This window comes from Gopherus evgoodei, chromosome 1 (genome assembly GCF_007399415.2).
Source record: "Gopherus evgoodei ecotype Sinaloan lineage chromosome 1, rGopEvg1_v1.p, whole genome shotgun sequence".
NCBI classification, from domain to species: Eukaryota; Metazoa; Chordata; order Testudines; family Testudinidae; genus Gopherus; species Gopherus evgoodei.
In genome coordinates this window covers 136174843-136194327 of record NC_044322.1, presented here as the reverse complement: position 1 = coordinate 136194327, position 19485 = coordinate 136174843, and the positions used below count along the sequence as shown (strand labels likewise).

General features: G+C 40.0%; 1 protein-coding gene across 7 annotated transcripts in view; it reads right to left on the bottom strand.

The window, feature by feature from the left end:
• The window catches only part of OFD1 (OFD1 centriole and centriolar satellite protein), a 63751-nt gene that overhangs the window by 31039 nt on the left and 13227 nt on the right, over nt 1-19485 (bottom strand). For all 7 annotated transcript variants that reach the window (XM_030572998.1, XM_030573044.1, XM_030572988.1 and 4 more), the window contains 8 exons: nt 18889-19062; nt 15912-16018; nt 14582-14701; nt 10422-10495; nt 9964-10055; nt 9633-9822; nt 8372-8502; nt 4490-4601 (listed from right to left, as the gene is read on the bottom strand). In XM_030572998.1, the coding sequence (XP_030428858.1) occupies nt 4490-4601; nt 8372-8502; nt 9633-9822; nt 9964-10055; nt 10422-10495; nt 14582-14701; nt 15912-16018; nt 18889-19062 (1000 nt within the window). The remainder of the gene's footprint in view (nt 1-4489; nt 4602-8371; nt 8503-9632; nt 9823-9963; nt 10056-10421; nt 10496-14581; nt 14702-15911; nt 16019-18888; nt 19063-19485) is intronic.

Genomic DNA, 19485 nt, shown 5'->3' with positions numbered 1-19485 from the left:
GGCATGCAGGCTGTCAGCCTAAAAAATTAAATATTGTTTCTGCTATTTTTAATTGAGACAAGAATATGAATTGTTAACTGATATATATATATATAATCCAAGCACACATTATTAAAAACAGCTGCAAAACAAAATTAATTTAATTAAACTTGCAAACTGTTACAGCCCAATCATGTGCCACTGATTTCAATGGGTATGGGGCAGGCCCTCATAGTTCTTAGATAGACTAATATATTGGGTGTTAAAACAACAAAATCAAAACAACAGAACACCAAGATATTGCTTTCACTATAAAGTTTAAGGTGATGCCTTTCCACTAAAGACTAAAAGAAAACTGTTATCCAAAATCAGTTATATTGCCTATGTTAACTGTCTGTGTGTTGGTACTCCTAGGTTAACAAAACATGCCAGAAATATCTGCAAGTACCATCTGTAGGGAAGTAATTTTGTCAGAGGTCAACACATATTGCATAATAAAAGTATTCTTATCAAATACAAAATAAATGTTTGTTTAATCACTATAACCTTATCTCTGACCCAAAATAAGTCAGTACTTCGCCTTCCACTAGCAAAGTAAAGAGATAATCATGAAATAGTAAAAAACGAAAGTTACAAAATGAACACCATCTCACACTGATCAGCTTCAAATGACAGTTGACATGCAGTATAAAAATTATTTCATCAAAAAATATTATATACTTTTTATTAGAGCTATCAGACAATTTAAAAAAAATTTGATTAATCGCGCTGTTAAACTATTATACAATACCATTTATTTAAATATTTTTGGCTGTTTTCTACATTTTCAAATATACTGACTTCAATTACAACACAGAATACAAAGTGTACAGTGCTCACTTTATATTTATTTATGATTACAAATATTTGCACTGTAAAAAGAATTTTATTTTTCAATTCACCTAATACAAGTACTGTAGTGCAATCTCTTTATCACAAAAGTTGAACTTACAAATGTAGAATTATGTACGAAAAAACCTGCATTCAATAAAAACAATGTCAAACTTTAGAGCCTAGAAGTCCAGATATTTACATGCCAAACGCACTAAAGATTCATATGTCCCTTCATGCTTCAAACACCTTTCCAGAGGACATGCATCTGTGCTGATGACGGGTTCTGCTTGATAACAATCCAAAGCAGTGTGAACCGACGCATGTTCATTTTCATCATCTGAGTCAGATGCCACCAGAAGGCTGATTTTCTTATTTGGTGATTTGGGTTCTGTGGTTTCTGCCTCAGAGTGTTGCTCTTTTAAGACTTCTGAAAGCATGCTCCACACATCCCTCTCAGATTTTGGAAGGCATTTCAGATTCTTAAATCTTGAGTCGAGTGCTGTAGCTATTTTTAGAAACTTCACATTGGTATCTTCTTTGCGTTTTCTCAAATTTGCAGTGAAAGTGTTCTTAAAATGAACAACACATGCTGGATCATCATCCGAGATTGCTATTACTTGAAATATATGGCAGGATGCAGGTAAAACTGAGGACACACAATTCTCCCCCAAAGAGTTCAGTCACAAATTAACACTTTTTTTTTTTAAACGAGCATCTTCAGCATGGAAGCATATCCTCTGGAATGATGGCCAAAGCATGTGAAGCATATGAATCTAAAGTTCATCTGACACAAATATCTTGTGATTCCAACTACAACAGTGCCATGCAAACGCCTGGTCTCACTTTCAGGTGACATTGTCATTAAGAAGTGGGCAGCATTATCTCCCGTAAATGTAAACAAACGTTTCTCTTACCAATTGGCTGAACAAGAAGGAGGACTCAGTGGAACTGCAGACTCTAAAATTTTACATTGTTTTATTTTTGAGTGCAGTTATGTAACAAAAACCCCCCTACATTTATAATTGCACTTTCATGATAAAGAGATTGTACTACAGTACTTGCATGTGGTGAATTGAAAATTTTTTAAACGAAACGGATGTATGCAAAAAATCCACTAGCCCATGCTGTATCACAGGGACTGCTTCAAGAGAGATGTCTTGAGAGGACCAGCCTCTCAAATAAGCCATGGAACAGCTTGAAATCATCCTCCACATTAAGGGCAGGAGAGCATAAAGATGTCGCCTGTGGACAATGATGGCAAGTGGGTAGATGATGTCCCCTGCAGGGGCAGAGGTTCTTCCTCCTCTTCCCTTGGTACCACTAAGGGTGCTGGCACAGAATCTGTGGGGAATTACTGTGAGCTGCGTCTGGCTGTGGCGAGCAGTCTCCCCTTGTGTGGGGCATATGACCCCTGGAGTCCAGTATGCCTACTGGGATGGGATCGGCATAGGGGGTTCTGGGGACAGCATAATATGCCTCAGGAGAGACTCCTGAATTGACTGACTCCTGGTGGATAAGAGCTAATGGGGGAATAGCTCCCTGTTCTTCCTCATCTTCCTCCTTCAAATAAGGAGTGAGACAGTGAACAATGTTGGGGATGCAGGGAGACCTACTGCTGAGGATATCATTCTTGTATTGGTACCACGAATAGGGGGATAAGGGGCAGAACAAAATACCAGAACCCTCTGTCTGAGGAACTGTTGCTGTGCTGGTTTGATTGGCTCCTGGGGCTGCCTCGTCAGTGCCAGGGCTGCAGAGGGGAAGGTGGCACTGCTGGCTGTGCCGCTGTGCCTGTTGGGTGCACTTTTGAAGGAGCTGCCTTTTGTAGCTGCGCCGCTCCACTGTTTGCAGATTGTGGTGCAGAGGCACAGGGTTTTGGTTTCCCCTTAGTGTCTGTATCGGATCTGTCTCTTGTAGAGTCTCTGGCTCTAGCAGTGCCGGGGTTTTCCACCACCTTGGTGCCAGGTGCTGACAGCACAGCCGTTGTCGGTATTGGACGCCCGCTCGTGGAACGAATATAAAACGTGGTGCAGAGGAAAGGGGTTTTGATTTCCCCATAGTGCCTGTGTTGGAACTGGCTCTTGTAGTGTGTCTTACTCTAGCAGTGCCAGGATTTTCCTCTACTTCGGCTCCCGGTGCTGACAGCATAGCCAGTGCCGGCACTGGATGCCTGCCCGCAGAGTAGCTGTGGATTGTGGTGAGGAGGCATGGGGCTATGAAGTCTCTGTCTGCAGTGGTGCCAGAGCTCTCAGCCACTAACGCTGGCAGCACAGCCAGTGCTATTATTATCTGCAGGACTGCTGTGGTTTTGTTTTGTTTTGTTTCTTGATTCCTGTGGTGGGGACCCAGGTGCTTCTTTAAGTGACTCCCGGCAGGGCACTCCAATGTGAGGTTGGAGAAAGCATTCCTGTCTGAAGCTGTGGCTGGCAAAGTGGGGTTGGGGGGGGGGGGGCCGCAAGCCTCATGTCCCAACGCAGGTCCGAGAGACCTCTCCACTCCCTGCCTTTCTGTGAGCCTGAGGCAATGCAACACTTTGTCAGTGCCTGCGTTGGAGGCACTAACACACAGGTAGTAAACACACGAGCGTGGCTGTCAGGAACAGGCACTCCGAGCCTGGAGGTAAGGCGCTGAGAGCCCGGGAAACCAGGCATTCCCGTTTTGGGAGTGGGGAGAGGAGCTTTCACCCTCAAAATGACTGTTTTCCTGAAGTACCTGGCCCTGAGGGGTTGTTTAATTTTTAAATCAAGGAGAAAAGGAAAGAGAAACAAGCTAAGCAGCTGCTAATAAGGAAACTAAGTAACTGACTGTAACTAATTAACTACAAAGTAAGGAGGCGCTGCTGATTCCTCCCACTCGTAAGCAAGGGCGGTAGAGAAGGAACTCAGTGGGGGTTGGTTGCACAGCAATGGTTAACTGCCTGCAGCAGCGTGAGGCAGGGAGCATGCATGTGCGACCCAACTGGGCACTGCTACTAAAAGTCTCCGACTACGAGCGCAGGGGCACACAAACACCTAAAGTGGCGCACCCACAAGGACAGCACTCGAAGAAGAAAGTCAATTTATTTGAAAATGTAGAAAAACATCAAAAAATATTTAACAAATTTCAATCGCGATTAAATTTTTTTGAGTTAATCGCACGAGTTAACTGTGATTAAATTGACAGCCCTACTTTTCATATTAAACTAAATACAATTATCACCACCATAAAGGGAATTCCAGATTTTATTGATAAAATAAAAGTATTATTTAAAAGAAAATAATTCATATTCTAAAGACAAGAGATGAAAAATGATACATTAAAATACAATTCATGAAATTAAGTGGTTTTGTTATGGAATATTCATTTCCTTATATTTATTAAGAATGCTTATCTGGACAGTGGAAGATTTATTACATCCATAAATATTCATTTCCTTGCTTTTAAAGGCTTGAGTTTTGTAAATGGTGTCTTAGGTAGCTACATTTGTGACATCGCAACCTAATTTTTTTTTTTTTTTTTTTTTAGTTTTGGAATGCAATCATCAGTTACAGATTGAGCCCTCACAATTTGAACTACCTTTCAAGCCATTGGAAATGTTTGCATAAATGAAAAATCCTTTATAAACTCAGTTTAAAAACATCTAATAAGTACTACAAACCTGTCTGTGTCTGCTTCAGCTGCAATTTCAAATCTTCAACCTGTACGTGTAGCTTTCTGATAGTAGTTTCATAGTCTAACAGCTGGATCTTTAATTGTCCACAACGTTCAACCTGAAACAGATTTTGAAAAAAAAATTGTCATACAAACGTGAACAAGTACTGAAGATGAGAAAAGGTATCTCAACCCACGAAGGTGTGTGTCTCTCAATACTTTTCATAGATTCCAATGCCAGAAGAGACCACTGTGACCATCAAGTCCGGCCTCCTGTATATCACAAGCCATAGAACCTATTCCAAAAAATTCCTACAGCATCTTTTAAAATAACATCCAAACTTGATTTAAATTTTTTCAATGATGGAGAATCCACCACAACCCTTGGTAAATTGTTTCAAAGATAATCACTCTTCACTGTCAAAAATGCATGTCTTATTTCCAGTCTGAAGATGTCTAGCTTCAACTTCTAGCTACTGGATCATCTTATACCTTTCTCTAATAGATTGAAGAGACCATTATCAAATATTTGTTCCCTAGGTAGCTACTGATAGACTATAATCAAGTCATTCCTTAACTATCTCTTTGTTAAGCTTAATAGATTGAGCTCTTTGAGTCTATTACTATAGCGCATGTTTTCTAATCCTTTAATCATTCTCAAGGCTCTTCTCTGAACCCTCTCCAATTTACCAACACCCTTCTTGAAGTGTGGGCACTAGAACTGGACACGGTATTCCAGCAGTGGTTACACCAGTGCCAAATACCCTCTCTACTCCTACTCAATTCCCCTGTTTATGCTTCCCAGAATCACACTGTGTCTTTTGGCCACAGCATTTCACTGGGAGCTCATGTTCAGCTGATTATCCACCATGATCCCCATATCTTTTCTAGAGTCTCCCAATCTTAAGTAGTATCAGGCACTGCATATGTGTATGAACACATTCCAAAAGATAAGCATAGGTACATCCTGATTAGCAAAAGTAAGAAGGTTTGTCAGAAGCGATGATAGGGATGTGTTGCCCAAGACATCTGGAGCAAGGTACAAGGGGAGGTAACAAATAGATGGCATGAACAACCTAAGATGGTACATACGTACGTTGTCTCAATCTATAAATGTTGGTGTAACTCGCCATAACATTTTGTGTGGCCGAGGTGATAGCAAAAATTCCTGCTGCTGACTAAATTTCCTGTTGCAACCTGACACTCATGTATTAGTGTACCTGTAACCACAGAGACAGGTCACTTGTACTGAGCCTGGAAGGCAATAAACCTGGCCGAGTGCCTTTGCCACCAAACCATGCCTGTGGTCTCTCTTTATGAGTAGGGCCCTATCAAATTCACGGCCATGAAAAACACATCACAGATCATGAAATCTGGTCTCCCCACTGTGAAATATGGTCTTTTGTGAGCTTTTACCCTATACTGTATAGATTTCACAGGAGAGACCAGCATTTCTCAAATTGTGGGCCCTGACCTAAAAGGGAGTTGCTGGGGGATAACAAGGTTACTTTAGGGGGGTTGCAGTATTGTCACCTTTACTTCTGTGCTGCTTTCAGATCTGTTAGCCAGGCACCCAGCTCTGAAGGCAGTGCCCCGCCAGCAGCAGCATAGAAGTAAGAGTGACAATACCATACCAATGCCACCTTACTTCAGCTGCCCAGCTCTGAAGGCAGCAGTGCAGAAGAGTGGCAGCTGCTGACTGAGGGCCCAGCTTTGCAGGCAGCAGCACAGAAGTAAGGGTGGCAATACCACACCATGCCATCCTTACTTCTGTGCTGCTGCCGGTGAAAGTACTGCAACCCCTGCCTACAATAACCTTGTGACCGCCTCCCGACCCGCACACACAACTCCTTTATAGATCAGGACCCCTAAAATTATAACACCGTGAAATTTCAGATTTAAATAGTTGAAATCATGAAATTTACTATTAAGATCCTATGATTGTGAAACTGACCAAAATGGACCGTGAATTTGGTAGGGCCCGATTTATGAATAACATAGAGGTCTGCTGAATTAGCAGGCTGCACTATCTGCTAGTGCTGGTAACACTAGAGCTCCAAGAACGGAAGCACTGAGCAACTGCAACAGCTTAGCAGCCTGAACAGTGTTACCACAGCAACAACGTTCCAGCCTTCAACACTTAAACAACACTGCAAACTTTATCAGTGATGATTTTGTTTACTTACAAGTCATTGTAAAAATGTTAAATAGCATAGGAACCAAGAACCGATCTTCTTGGGACCTGAGTGAAAACACACCCCCTTAATAACAATTATTCATTTACAATCACATTTTGAGGCCTATTAGTTAGCCAGTTTTTAATCCATTTAATGAGTTCCATGTTAAATGGCGTAAATATTTAGTTCTCGTTTTTTAGTCAAAATGTCATGTGGCACAAAGTAAAACACCTTACAGAAGTTTAAGGTCAACATTCTTACCTTTATCTACCAAACCTGTAACCTCCTCAAAAAAAGATATCAAGTTAGTTTAACTGGATTTATTTTCCATAAGCCCACATTGATTTGCATTAACTACATTACCCTACTTTAATCCTTCATTAATCAAGTCTGATATCAGAAACTGCATTATTTGGCCCAACTGGGATCAGTGTTAGACTGACAGGCCTATAAATATCCTGATCATCCCGTTCACCCTTTTTAAATATTGGCATTACATTAGCTTAATTCCAGTCTTCTGGGACTTCTCCAGTGCTCTAAGACTTATTGAAAATCAACACTGATGGCCTAGCAAGATCCCCAGCTCTTCTGAAACTTTGGGATGCAAATTATCTGGACCTACTGATTTAAAAATTTCTGACTTTAGTAGCTTCTGTTTAACACCTTCCAGAGGTACCAGTGGAATGGACAAGTGTTAGCATCACCAGATAAGATTATATCCCAGTTTTAGCCCCAAACAGAAGAGAAATATTTATTGAACACTTATGCCTTTTTTAGATTATTATCGATAACTGTGCCATTTCCATCTAGTAACAAAACCAATACCACTGTCAGGATTCTTTTTTTCTTAATATATTTAAAAAAATCATTTTATTGTCCTTAACTCTACGGGTCATAGATTCTCCTTATGTCCCTTGGTTTTCCTTAATAATTTTCTACAATTCCCAACTTCTGAATTATATTCATTACTATCAACTTCCCCTTTCTTCCATTTGTTTTACTTACACACACACACACACACACTTTTTACAGCTGCCTTCAATTCACCTCTAAACCAGTACAGATATTTAACTAATATGGCCTTCTTCCTTCATGGTGGATTTTGAGGCATCTATTAAGGTATTCTTAAATCATTCTCAACTATCATTCATGTTTTTCTGATGAGAATCTTCCTCACGGCTGATTTGACTCATAACTGTTTTCAGCTTTGTGAAATTGGCCCTATTATAAGCACCACATGTATATACTACTGATCTGGACTTTATTCTGCTTGCATATTATAAAAATCATCTAATCATGATCATTGTACCTAAGCCATCATTAATTTTTCATTCTGCGATCAGTTCCTCCTTATCCCTTAAGACACGGTTTAGTAAAGAATTCCCCTTTGTTGGCTGCAACATTTTTCTATTTCTACTGGCACTGATAATTTTCTTTGATGAAAATGATCAAGTGCTTTCCAGGTCCAGCCAAATTTGTAATTTTTTTTTTTCAGTTTCATCAGCTGTATTCATCTATAGCAAATCAGTATTGAAAAATCGTAGGTTTAATACAGGTTTGTTTGGTTGATTTTTTTTTTTTTTTTTTTTTTAAAGAAAAATGGAATAAAAGCAGTCCAACACCTACTTTTAGAAGGGCCTGCAATGGACAGGTAAAAGTATTTACAAAATGACAGAAAAAAAAAAAAACTAGATGAAAAGAGAAGAATTTACCTCACTTTGCAGTTGCTTTTCCAGAAGTTGTTTACGGGTTTCAAACTCATCCTGTTCCAGCTTTTTAGCATGTTCAACTCTCCTCAATTCTGCCTGGCAGGCTACATGTTCAGCTGATGGCTGAGTTAACTCTTTCACATAAAAGAACAATATCAGGAGATATTTTATAAGATACTTAAAAATGCACATTCACTATTTATAACCACCCCTGGAAACTTAAAACTGAAATATTTTTCCTGACTACAATAGGTCTTAAATAGTAAAACTTCATTTGTATACACTTTCTGGGGTATCTGTTTCTTCTAGAGACTGAACTGTGTGTCCCTCCCTCTGGGCAATTATGAGCTAGGCAGAAAGTTTTCTACTCTGCATGTTATTTACCTGAATCAACTTGTTCCTGTCTTATCTAAACCTGAATGTATTGCCCATCTGTGCTCTTCAAACACAACGTGTTTTACAAATGCAGATACATTACAAGACAATAGATTATTATTCTACAGAGATCAGGTCTGTAAAACAGTCATTTGCAGAAGCCTTTGTCCTCTACTAACCACAATAAATAATGCTGTGGTTGAAAAAAAATGAGAGATGACAGGAAAGAGAGGGTATTATCAACAATTAGTATCTTTGTATTTGAGTAGCACCTGAATGCAGAGTTCCATTGTGCAAACAGTGAGAGACTTCCACAAAAGTGATTACAATGTAAATTTGACAAGACAGAGGAATGATCATTGTCCCCATTTTAGAGATGGAGAAAGGAGACAAAGATATTACATGACTTGACTGAGATCACGCAGGAAGTCAGTGGCAGAGCTGGGAATTAAACCTAGATATACTAATTCCTAGTCCAATGCTAGAATCACAAAACCAGCTTTTGGGAAGTGAAACATAAAAATCTACTATAGTTAAGGACTTGTGGTCCTCTGAGGGGAAACAGACGAAGAAAGTAGAATTGATCTGCTTTTATCAATGTTCCATGAAGTATCCAGGAACATTAATTAAAAAAAATCACCCAACAATTGTGATGCTAGGAACTTTGGAAAAAACAAAGATAAATGAAAAGACAAACAGGGACAAGTAGAAGCAAAACCAAGTATTATAACAGTTTTTTAAAGAAGTGTGCTAATTTCATTTTATATATATTCTTAAATTTAGTAGCCTTTTAACAATCATGAAATAAAGTGTTTATTTTAATGGAAAACTATTACTAAACCTTCTGTAAAATGAGGAAAGGAAAGTTATAAAATATGTTAACACTAACTGTCTCGGAAATGCAGGTTTTCATTACGAGTCTCCTCCAGTTGTTGTTTAAGTAGTTTATTTTGCACCTGAAGCTCCAATTTCTCTTCCTTTAACAAGGGATAGTCCGCAATCTCTTTCAATTTTTCTGTCAACAACTGATTCTGTTTGTTTACCAATAGCACCTGCGCCTTTACTGAATCCAGCTCCAGCTAAAAAACATGTCACAAACTTCTTAAGGTGTTTCTCAAGAAACACACTTTGTACCACATATTATTCCTGAAAAGGTATCACAAAACAGTTCAAATGTACTAATCAAACAGTGTAGTCTCTAAATTCAGGCTCACAATTACCTCCAGTTCTTTTGCGTGTGATACAACTTGTTTGAGTTCTTCCTTCTTTGAATTAACAGCAATGGCTTCTTCACGCAGAAGTATAGCCTTCTCTGTAAGGATCATAAACAGTTTCTGCAGGTTAATGTGTATCTCACACCAAAAACTTCATAAAAAGAACATTAAGGTTGCAAAGTCAAACTCTCAGAAGTGAAGAAAAGCCAGAATTAAGGTTGCCAGAGCAACCTTAATTTGGCACGTTTGTGCATATGCATGATACAGTCTTTAATTACATGATTATATACTATTTTTTCCAAAGCACTGTAGCTTAGAAGTGTAAAGATGATCCTCTCTTTCTCCAACTTCAATTAAATACACTATATTTGTTTAAAAATATTGTTTGTTTAAAAATGTTGCCTCTTATTACAAGCAAAAAGATAAACAATGGCTGTTGAGTACCTCTGAAAGAGATTAGTTACCTTTATTCTTTTTCTCATCTTCAGTAACCCTAGTGGTTCTGGCTATATATTCTTCCTTCAACTCGAGTTGATATCTAGGGTGAAAAAAGTTACTAAAACAACAAAGCAAAAGGATTCTGAATGTCCCCAGACTCAGCTTTAACTACCTATCAAACTGTCTATATGCTAATTACAATGGAACTTCATCAACGTCCTGACCTACGAATGCTGAATGTCCTCAAGTCCCACTAAAATCAATGGAAGCTGTGGGTGCCAAACACTTCTTAGGAGCAGGCCCTAATTACATTGTAAGTATTTTGAGGCAGTTATCCTATTTTCATGTATCTTTGTAAAGTGCCCAGGTCACTGAGGCCCTAATCATGATTACAGTATTAGAGTATAAAAATAAACAAATCCTCACTTTTCTGGTCACTCACTTTATGATTTCCACACAAAAAAGAACACTTTATCCCCAGAACTCAGCAAAGAATAATAGTACTGAATGCAGTCAATATTCACAGTCTTCATTATTTTTCAAATATTTTACAACATATTATATATTATAATTGAAACTATACACTTGTCAAAAATGTGATTTTATAATCCAAACTGAATTATTCACAAGTCTTCCAACTTCTATATACAAAGTCAACAAATTTCTGTTACAGAAAATGGTTAATCTGAGTTCCACTAAGTGTATGCGTCTATTTTTTCTTTTGTTTGGATTTATAATTATTCTTTCCCTCTACGTTTTTTAATACCTAATAATAGGTTCCATATTTTAATTTTTGTATGCGACATTTTAATTGTCAGACAGGATCCTAGAGCTATTGATAAACAGCTAAATAAATCTTGTAACGAGTAGATACAGACAAATATCTTCTGGAGAGAGATGGTGTTTTCCTGTGTGTTTGTTCAGTGCTTGAAACATTTTGGACACTACTGTAACATAAAATAACACTCTCCACTAAAATAGTCCCTGTTAAGATCTGAAAGATCTCAAAAACATTAACAAATGAAGCCACTAACCCCTATTTGTGAGGTAGGTGCTCTGTAGCATTTAGTTACTTCAGTATTAAATAGCAATTTACTAGATAAGTAAAACAAGGCACAGGGAGGTCACTTAATGACATACATCTAACTGCCTTCTGTTCCCAATCCACTATCTTTCACGTGACACTTCATTCTCATTGAAATACATTGCCTTACAACTGTCCTCTACAATTTGAATAAATTGATGTTAGAAAAGGCAGTGCTTGCACTGTTCATTATTAGGTAATAAGTCCTGGCTGAATTTCTGGATAACCAGGTGTTTAGCTGGTGAGCAGGTTTCCTCCCCTAGCCTGGAGGGCTGATTCATTACATTCTGTGGGCATGAGCAATCATGTGCTGGGAGCACTTTCTGCAACAAAACAATCAGCAGGCCTCAGATGACCACTGCTCACATCACAGAAAGAGAGAGCACAAAAGAATCTCAGGGTATGGCTACACTTGAAATTTCAGAGCGCTGCCGCGGCAGCGCTTTGAAGTGTGAGTGTGGTCGGAGCACCAGCGCTGGAAGAGAGCTCTCCCAGCGCTGCACGTAAACCACATCCTCTACGGGTGTAGCTAGCAGTGCTGGGAGCCGCGCTCCCAGCGCTGTGGCACTGATTACACTGAGGCTTTACAGCGCTGTATCTTGCAGCGCTTAGGGTATGTCTACATCTACAATTTTGCAGCGCTGGTTGTTACAGCTGTATTAGTACAGCTGTATAGGGCCAGCGCTGCAGAGTGGTCACACTTACAGCAACCAGCGCTGCAAGTGGTGTTAGATGTGGCCACACTGCAGCGCTGTTGGGCGGCTTCAAGGGGGGTTAGGGGAACACGAGAGCAAACCGCGGGGAAGCAGGTCTCCTTCCCCGCGGTTTGCTCCAGTGTTCCCCGAACACCCCCCGCCCCCAGCAGGTCTCCTTCCCTGCGGTTTGTTCTCGCGTTCCCCGAACCCCCGTGCAAGCAGGTCTCCTTCCCAGCGGTTTGCTCCGGTGTTCCCCGAACCCCCGTGCAAGCAGGTCTCCTTCCCAGCGGTTTGCTCCGGTGTTTTTGAACCCCCGTGCAAGCAGATCTCCTTCCCCGCGGTGTGCTGTCGCGTTCCCCGAACCCCCCTGCAAACCGCGGGGAAGGAGATCTGCTTGCACGGGGGTTAGGGGAACGCGAGAGCAAACCGCGGGGAAGGAGATCTGCTTGCATGGGGGTTAGGGGAACGCGAGAGCAAACCGCGGGGAAGGAGACCTGCTTCCCCGCGGTTTGCTCTCGCGTTCCCCGAACCCCCCTCCAAACCGCGGGGAAGGAGACCTGCTTGATTACCAGAGAGGCTTCCTCTGGTATGCTGGGATACCTGTTTATTCCACGGAGGTCAAGAAAAACGCTGGTGAGTGTTTACACCTGATGACCAGCGCTGGATCACCAGCGCTGGATCCTCTACACCCGAGTTTCAACGGGTGTACGGCCAGCGCTGCAAACAGGGAGTTGTAGCGCTGGTGATGCCCTGCAGATGTGTACACCGCCTAAGTTGCAGCGCTATAACTCCCTCACCAGCGCTGCAACTTTGTGGTGTAGACAAGGCCTTAGAAGGGTGTTTTTTCACACCCCTGAGCATGAAAGTTGCAGCGCTGTAAAGTGCCAGTGTTGCCAAGGCCTCAGCTAGGTACCATCACTTTCCACTGTCAAAAGCCCAAGAAGGGCTGCAGCTGATGCCATCCACATCTCAATCTTCACTTAGATACCTGTCCTGGCTGCTGGCCACCAAACATGAAAACTGCAAGGAAAATACACAGACAAACAATATAGGCCTCTTCCTCCATTGTCCACATAAATCAGATTGTGACCATAGCCCGGCAAAGAAGGGAGCAGAGAACACTGCTTATCCTACCCAGTCTGTGCAGCACATCAAACCCTGCAGCCTTTATTCAGGAGAATACTCAATCTCTTCCCAATTCTTCAGTCCCAATGACTAAAGAGAGAATGAAATTTTAGGAAGTGTGGTCAAGATGAATATATTTTAGAAGTGAAAGCTGAGATGTTATTTTTGGGGTACAAATGGATTTATTTTTGGATACTGCTGAATTTGGAGAAGGGGAACATTTTCTGAAGAGATACGGATTTTGGGTTGAAGAAAAATGGATGATTCTGGAGCAAGGCAAGATGAATTTGTGAGAGAAAAAGATGGGTCTTGCTGGACAAGGAAGTACTTTTTTGAAGGGGAAAAGAAGCTGATTTACAAAGAACTTTTATTTGGTTGTTTTCAAGGAGGGGACCAGCAGAGAGGGGTGGCCTAGGACATTACCAGTCTGCACCAAATAGCTGGTATTTCAAAAAATAATTATTAGGGTAAGAAAACCCCTTTACATTTCCTTTTTTAAGTGTCTCCTCCTGCCCCTTCTGCAAATAACCCATGAAACTCCCTTAATACTGGCTTCATACACCTTGCCTCCTTTCAGTTCTTCAAATTACTCAATATTTCAGCACTGGTCAAAAGAGATCACCAATGATCTTTTGCATCTGCCTGTTCAGCAGCCCTACAGATTCATGGCACTTTTTCTTCAGATAGGGAGACTGGGGGCTGGTCCACACTGGGGGGGAAAATCGATCTTAGATACGCAACTTCAGCTACGTGAATAACGTAGCTGAAGTCAAATATCTAAGATCAGATTACTCACCCGTCCACACTGCACGGGATCGATGTTCGCGGCTCTCCGTGTTGATTCCGGAACTCCGTTGGGGTTGATGGAGTTCCGGAATCGATATAAGCGTGCTCGGGTATCGATATATCGCGTTCGATATATCGCGTCTAATCTATCCCCAAGCAATCGATTTTAACCCGCCGATACGGCGGGTAGTCTGGACGTGGCCTGAAAGTGTGAGTTGTTAAAATTCTATAGCCTTCTGGATAAAACATCATTACATATAGTGGGTTTTTTTTTTACCTGTTAGGAGGCATACTTGTTTCAACACTTTTGGTTATGAAATCTATTCACCACACTTTATAAGAAATAAGTCACAAACTGATTAAAATAAAAATGCTAAGTGTTATATATTCAAGTCTTGCTTTTTTACAGTACTCACTGGTAATTCCCATGGCATTTTTAACATTCTATTCTCATGTGAAATATGTGTTCTCTATTAGAGACAAAAGAATAAATTACTTCAGGAGTTCATTCTTAAGCTTTTGGTCGTAAGTCTCCTCAATGTTCTTCACAGCTATCTCCCGACGTCGCAGTGCATCATCAACAGCTTTATTTTTTTCTTCTTGAAGTTTCTGAGCACTGATATAATGAGAAATATACTGTCACTGAGCAATTATATTTACGACATGCCAGAGTTTTCAGGAAGTTTTTTTTAATCACACAACATTTATGAAAGTCAAAAGTGTGATGGTTTAGCTTGGGGCAATTTAAAATTCTGATCAGATCTATCATTATCATTCACTAAGAAAAATGAAAAGTGACACATACTAAGCTGTACCGTTAAAGACATAGACTGATCAATTGTATAAACAACAAGATTTGCAACTGCTGAAAACTGAAAGTATCACAGGAAGGATGCTGTATAGTTCCTCAGTTTTAGAAAGGGTGCTTAGCTCACAACTCCATTAGCACCCTCTGCTGGCTAGACAAGAAAGTAACTTTTGTTTGTGGTAAAATAGCTTTCTTTTTTCTTGCCTACAAAAACACAAGATGCTAACAGATTAGACAATACAGGAAAGCAGGCAAGAATTAGTCTGGGTTTTTTTTAATTATACAAGAAAAACACATTTTATTAAATGTGCACTCCCAGTACGTATCATAGCGAAACCAACATTACAAGTGTAAATTGTCACTACAGTTGCCTTGTTGGTGCTGGGATTACATACTGCTTTTTAAGTTAATGATTTCAAAGCAGAAGTCCAGTTCCTCAGTCTCTCTGAAGTAGTGCCAGGCTCTTTTGCTAAGAAGAAAATAGGCCTCTTAGCATAGGATGCTTCTACTGCTAGATGCAGCTGCAGGATATGACTCAAATGTAGCATAACATATTTAGAGATAAATAAAACAAAATTTCAATTTCATAAAAATTGCAACATCTTGAGACATGCTTTCTACAAACAAAGCAACACCACAGGTAAATGCATGACTTAGAGCAGGGGTGTCAAACACGCAGCCCGTGGAGTTATTTGCTGCGATCCACCAAGCCTCCCCCCTCCACTCCCAGAGTTATTTCCTGCGGCCACCAAGCTCCCCTCATCCACCACAACCCCTACCCCCCAGCATACCCTGTCCCCGCTGCTCTGCCTACCCCAGGTGCTTCCGGCTGCCAAACAGTTGTTGGCGGGGTCTCATGGATGGGGTGGAGTGGGGGCAGGGCCTGGGGGGGTGGGGAGGGCGCTTTTGTATCTTTATATGAAAAGGTGTCAGTGATACAGCCCTCGGCCAAGGTACTTGGCCTCATGTGGCCCTAGTGATGATTTGAGCTTGAGATCCCTGAACCAGAGTGACTCACAGTTCAAAACTTTCAATTCTTTGCTTCAGTTCTGCCTCTCTGGTTCTTATCATTTCAATATCTTTCAGCAGACTTTGTCTTTGTGTATAAACCTCCTTTGCTTCAATCTACAATAGAAAATATTACTTCTATTTATTTTATTTTTACACAAAAAATTGAGATTTAAATTAAAATAATTTCCAGTAAATTCATACAGAGTGGCAACAGCAGCAAGACATAACAAGACACCAATGGTATAAAAATTAGAAACATAAATGTTACAGATCTCACTCCAGGAACTGGTCTGACCCTGACAAATATTATTTGCATAGCTTGCTGCTAGTAACAACTGATTTGCACTAACCAGGGGCTAAGTCACCCAGAGCTGCTTCCTTTATTCTCCTTTATTTAGGGTTAACACACTTGAAAGTTATTACCTGCTATCAAGTAACTTATCTTTTAGAGTGCTGCACAGGTTCAAAAGTCATAAAACAAAAAGAAAGATTTATTTATAACACTTAGAGAATTACCACACACAAATACATCAAAACTGCAATAGAAAAAGCAAGTATAGGTAAACGTGGTTTTGCCCCTATCTTAACTAGATTAACAAAAAAGAATTAAAGAGACAAGGTGGGTAAGGTAATATCTTTTATTAGACCAACTTCTGTTCTTGAGAAAGAGAAGCTTTCAAGCTTACACAAAGCATTTGTCCAATAAAAGATATTACCTCATCCACCTTGTCTCACTCATATGCTGGGACCAACAATGCATACAAAAAAAATACATAAACTTTTTTAAAAAACCCTGATAAATGTACATTTAACAAAGAAAATGCACTCTGTATTCTTGCTTTAAAACTAAACTTTCTTCAAAATACTGGTTCGATTAGCAGCTACCTCCAATTCTACATTATCCATTCTAGACTATCCAAACCAAACGATACCTTCTAAATAGTGTTTCCCAAACTTGGGACGCCACTTGTTTAGGGAAAGCCCCTGGCAGGCCGGGCTGGTTTGTTTACCTGCCGCGTCCGCAGGTCCAGTCAATCGCTGCTCCCACTGGCCGCGATTTGCTGCTCTGGGCCAATGGGAGCTGCTGGAAGCGGCGGCCAGTACGTCCCTCGGCCCACGCCGCTTCCCGCAGCCCCCATTGGCCTGGAGCAGCGAACCGCGGCCAGTGGGAGCAGCAATCGGCCGGACCTGCAGACACAGCAGGTAAACCATCCTGGCCTGCCAGAGGCCTTCCCTAAACAAGCAGCGTCCCAAGTTTGGGAAACACTGTTCTAAAAGAATCTTCCCTATGATCCAGACGTTTTGGAGCATGAGCTTTCGTGGGTGAATACCCACTTCTTCAGATGTGCTCATGCTCCAAAACGTCTGTTAGTCTATAAGGTGCCACAGGATTCTTTGCTGCTTTCCCTATGATCATAATGGCAATACCAGATGTCACATCCACATCCCTATTCTTACTAATAAAAAAACCTCTCTGTAGTTCTTAGTTTTAAAAAGAAACAAATTATATGCCTCTGCAGAAAGGCTAAGTGCATGAAGACTGAATGACCTTTTTATACCAAAGGTGGTCCCATCAAATTTGCAATTCAGGTGCATTGTACAAGTGTCGGAAAAGTTGGAACAGCCACTGTCTCCTGTTCCTGTGTTTTGGATAACTAGAGAAATTTGATCTCCAGTGCTTTTCCTGAGATTACATTCTTCTACTAAAAAGATCTACGTGATCTTCTATCTGCAATACAAAACCACTTAGCTCAGCGGAGCTGCTGGTCTCCTTGCTGGGACAACCAGCAAGTTAATGAAATGTGTACTTGGTCTCAAAGATCAAAAGCTTACAATAGCACCCACAATGGTTCACTTGACAAATCTGCTGATCCAGACCTTTTTTAATGACTGAATTAATTTAATGTTCATGAAAGTGGGAGTAACAGCATAAGGTAGGCAGATTTCATGCAAGTTTCTAAGGACATAACTATGAAGGAAATTAAGTTGTCATGGGGTGGAAAGCAAAGTTTTGTCATGGACGAGAAAAACAAAATACAGAAAAGAGGAATAAATTGGTTAATTTTCAACATAGCAGGAGGTCAAAAGAAGAGTGCTCAAAAATCCATAGTACGACTGGTGTTACTCAATATAAAAATTAATGTTCTGGAAAGAGAAAGAAACAGTAAGGAACCAAAAATCTGTAGATGACACAAAATTATTTTGTTTAGTAAAGAATAGAGCAGATCCAAGACAGCAACACGTGGCAGACAAAATTCTCTGTAATCAAGAGAAAAGTAATAAACATTGGGAAGAACAATTTGAACCACATCTATACATTTTTGGATTCTAAATTAACTGTGGTTTAAATTACCACTCTCGAAAAATACCTAGAAGTCATGGACTCTCACGTCTGATCAATGCATGACAGAGGTCAAAAATACAAACAGCACCTTGGATTATATTAAAAAAGATAGCAAATACCGAATAGATGATAATGTAATTATATACATGAATGGTATGTCCACACCATGAATACTGTGTTCCATTTTATTTATAATTTTTTCTATTTCAACTCCTAAAAAGAAAACTACAATAAGCAAAACAAAAAATCATAACATCCATAATAAAAAGAAAAGAAAAAACTATAAAAGTAGCCATCTAGGACTGCCATTAAAAAAATCCTGAATACTCTGAAAGGAGAATAGGGATTTATACGTATAACAATATCTATATTACATTTCAGTCTTCTTCTGCAGAACTCCTTCTACTCCAATTTACGTATTTATACCTTACTCATCACCATTGTCACTGAGAACCTGAAATCACTAAACATGCCAATGTGCGTGGTGCTTTCCTGATGTGGGACTAAGAGAACTATTGAACTCTTTTTCACTTATGACCCAGTGGAATCTCAACGTAGTTCCTTCAAAGATCAAAAGGGAAATTTCATTAACTAAGTGAACCACTTAGCACTGGATCCAATTATTATTTTTAAACAGTACCTCCTGTTGTTTTTGAAGTCTTTCAATAGCATTCTTTTCACGAGCAATCAGAGCCTCAGACTTGGCTTGGTTTGTCCTTTCAAACTCTCGATGCAAATCAGAAACTTCTTTCTGGCATTGTGCTTTCTCTTCCATTCTGATCTTTGCTATTTCAACCTCTTTGAAATGTTGTAACTGTTACATGTGAGAGAAGAACAAAGTAAAAATCATTCACTTGATCACAAAAAAGACAAACAAAATCCTCTCTTCCAGGTTAAATTTGATGCTCAGACATATGCACTTACTTGCAAATCGCTTGTTTACACTGTTGATCACCGTAGCATACTGAATTCCCTTTGAGAAACTATACAGAAACGTCTAATTAAATGTGTTAATCTTTTTAGTCAATGTATGTAAATTTCTCTGTGATAAAAGTACCTTTGAAGATATATGATTGACATGTCTTACATATTTACACCTTCCATCTAGGATCTCAAAGCAGATTACAAATATAGATAATAGCACCCTTAGACATAAGCAAGCTAGATATAGGGCACTGCACTAAAGAGGCTACCACTGCTCTCTGTGCTTAAGTTGTGTCATTTTTTTACTCACTTG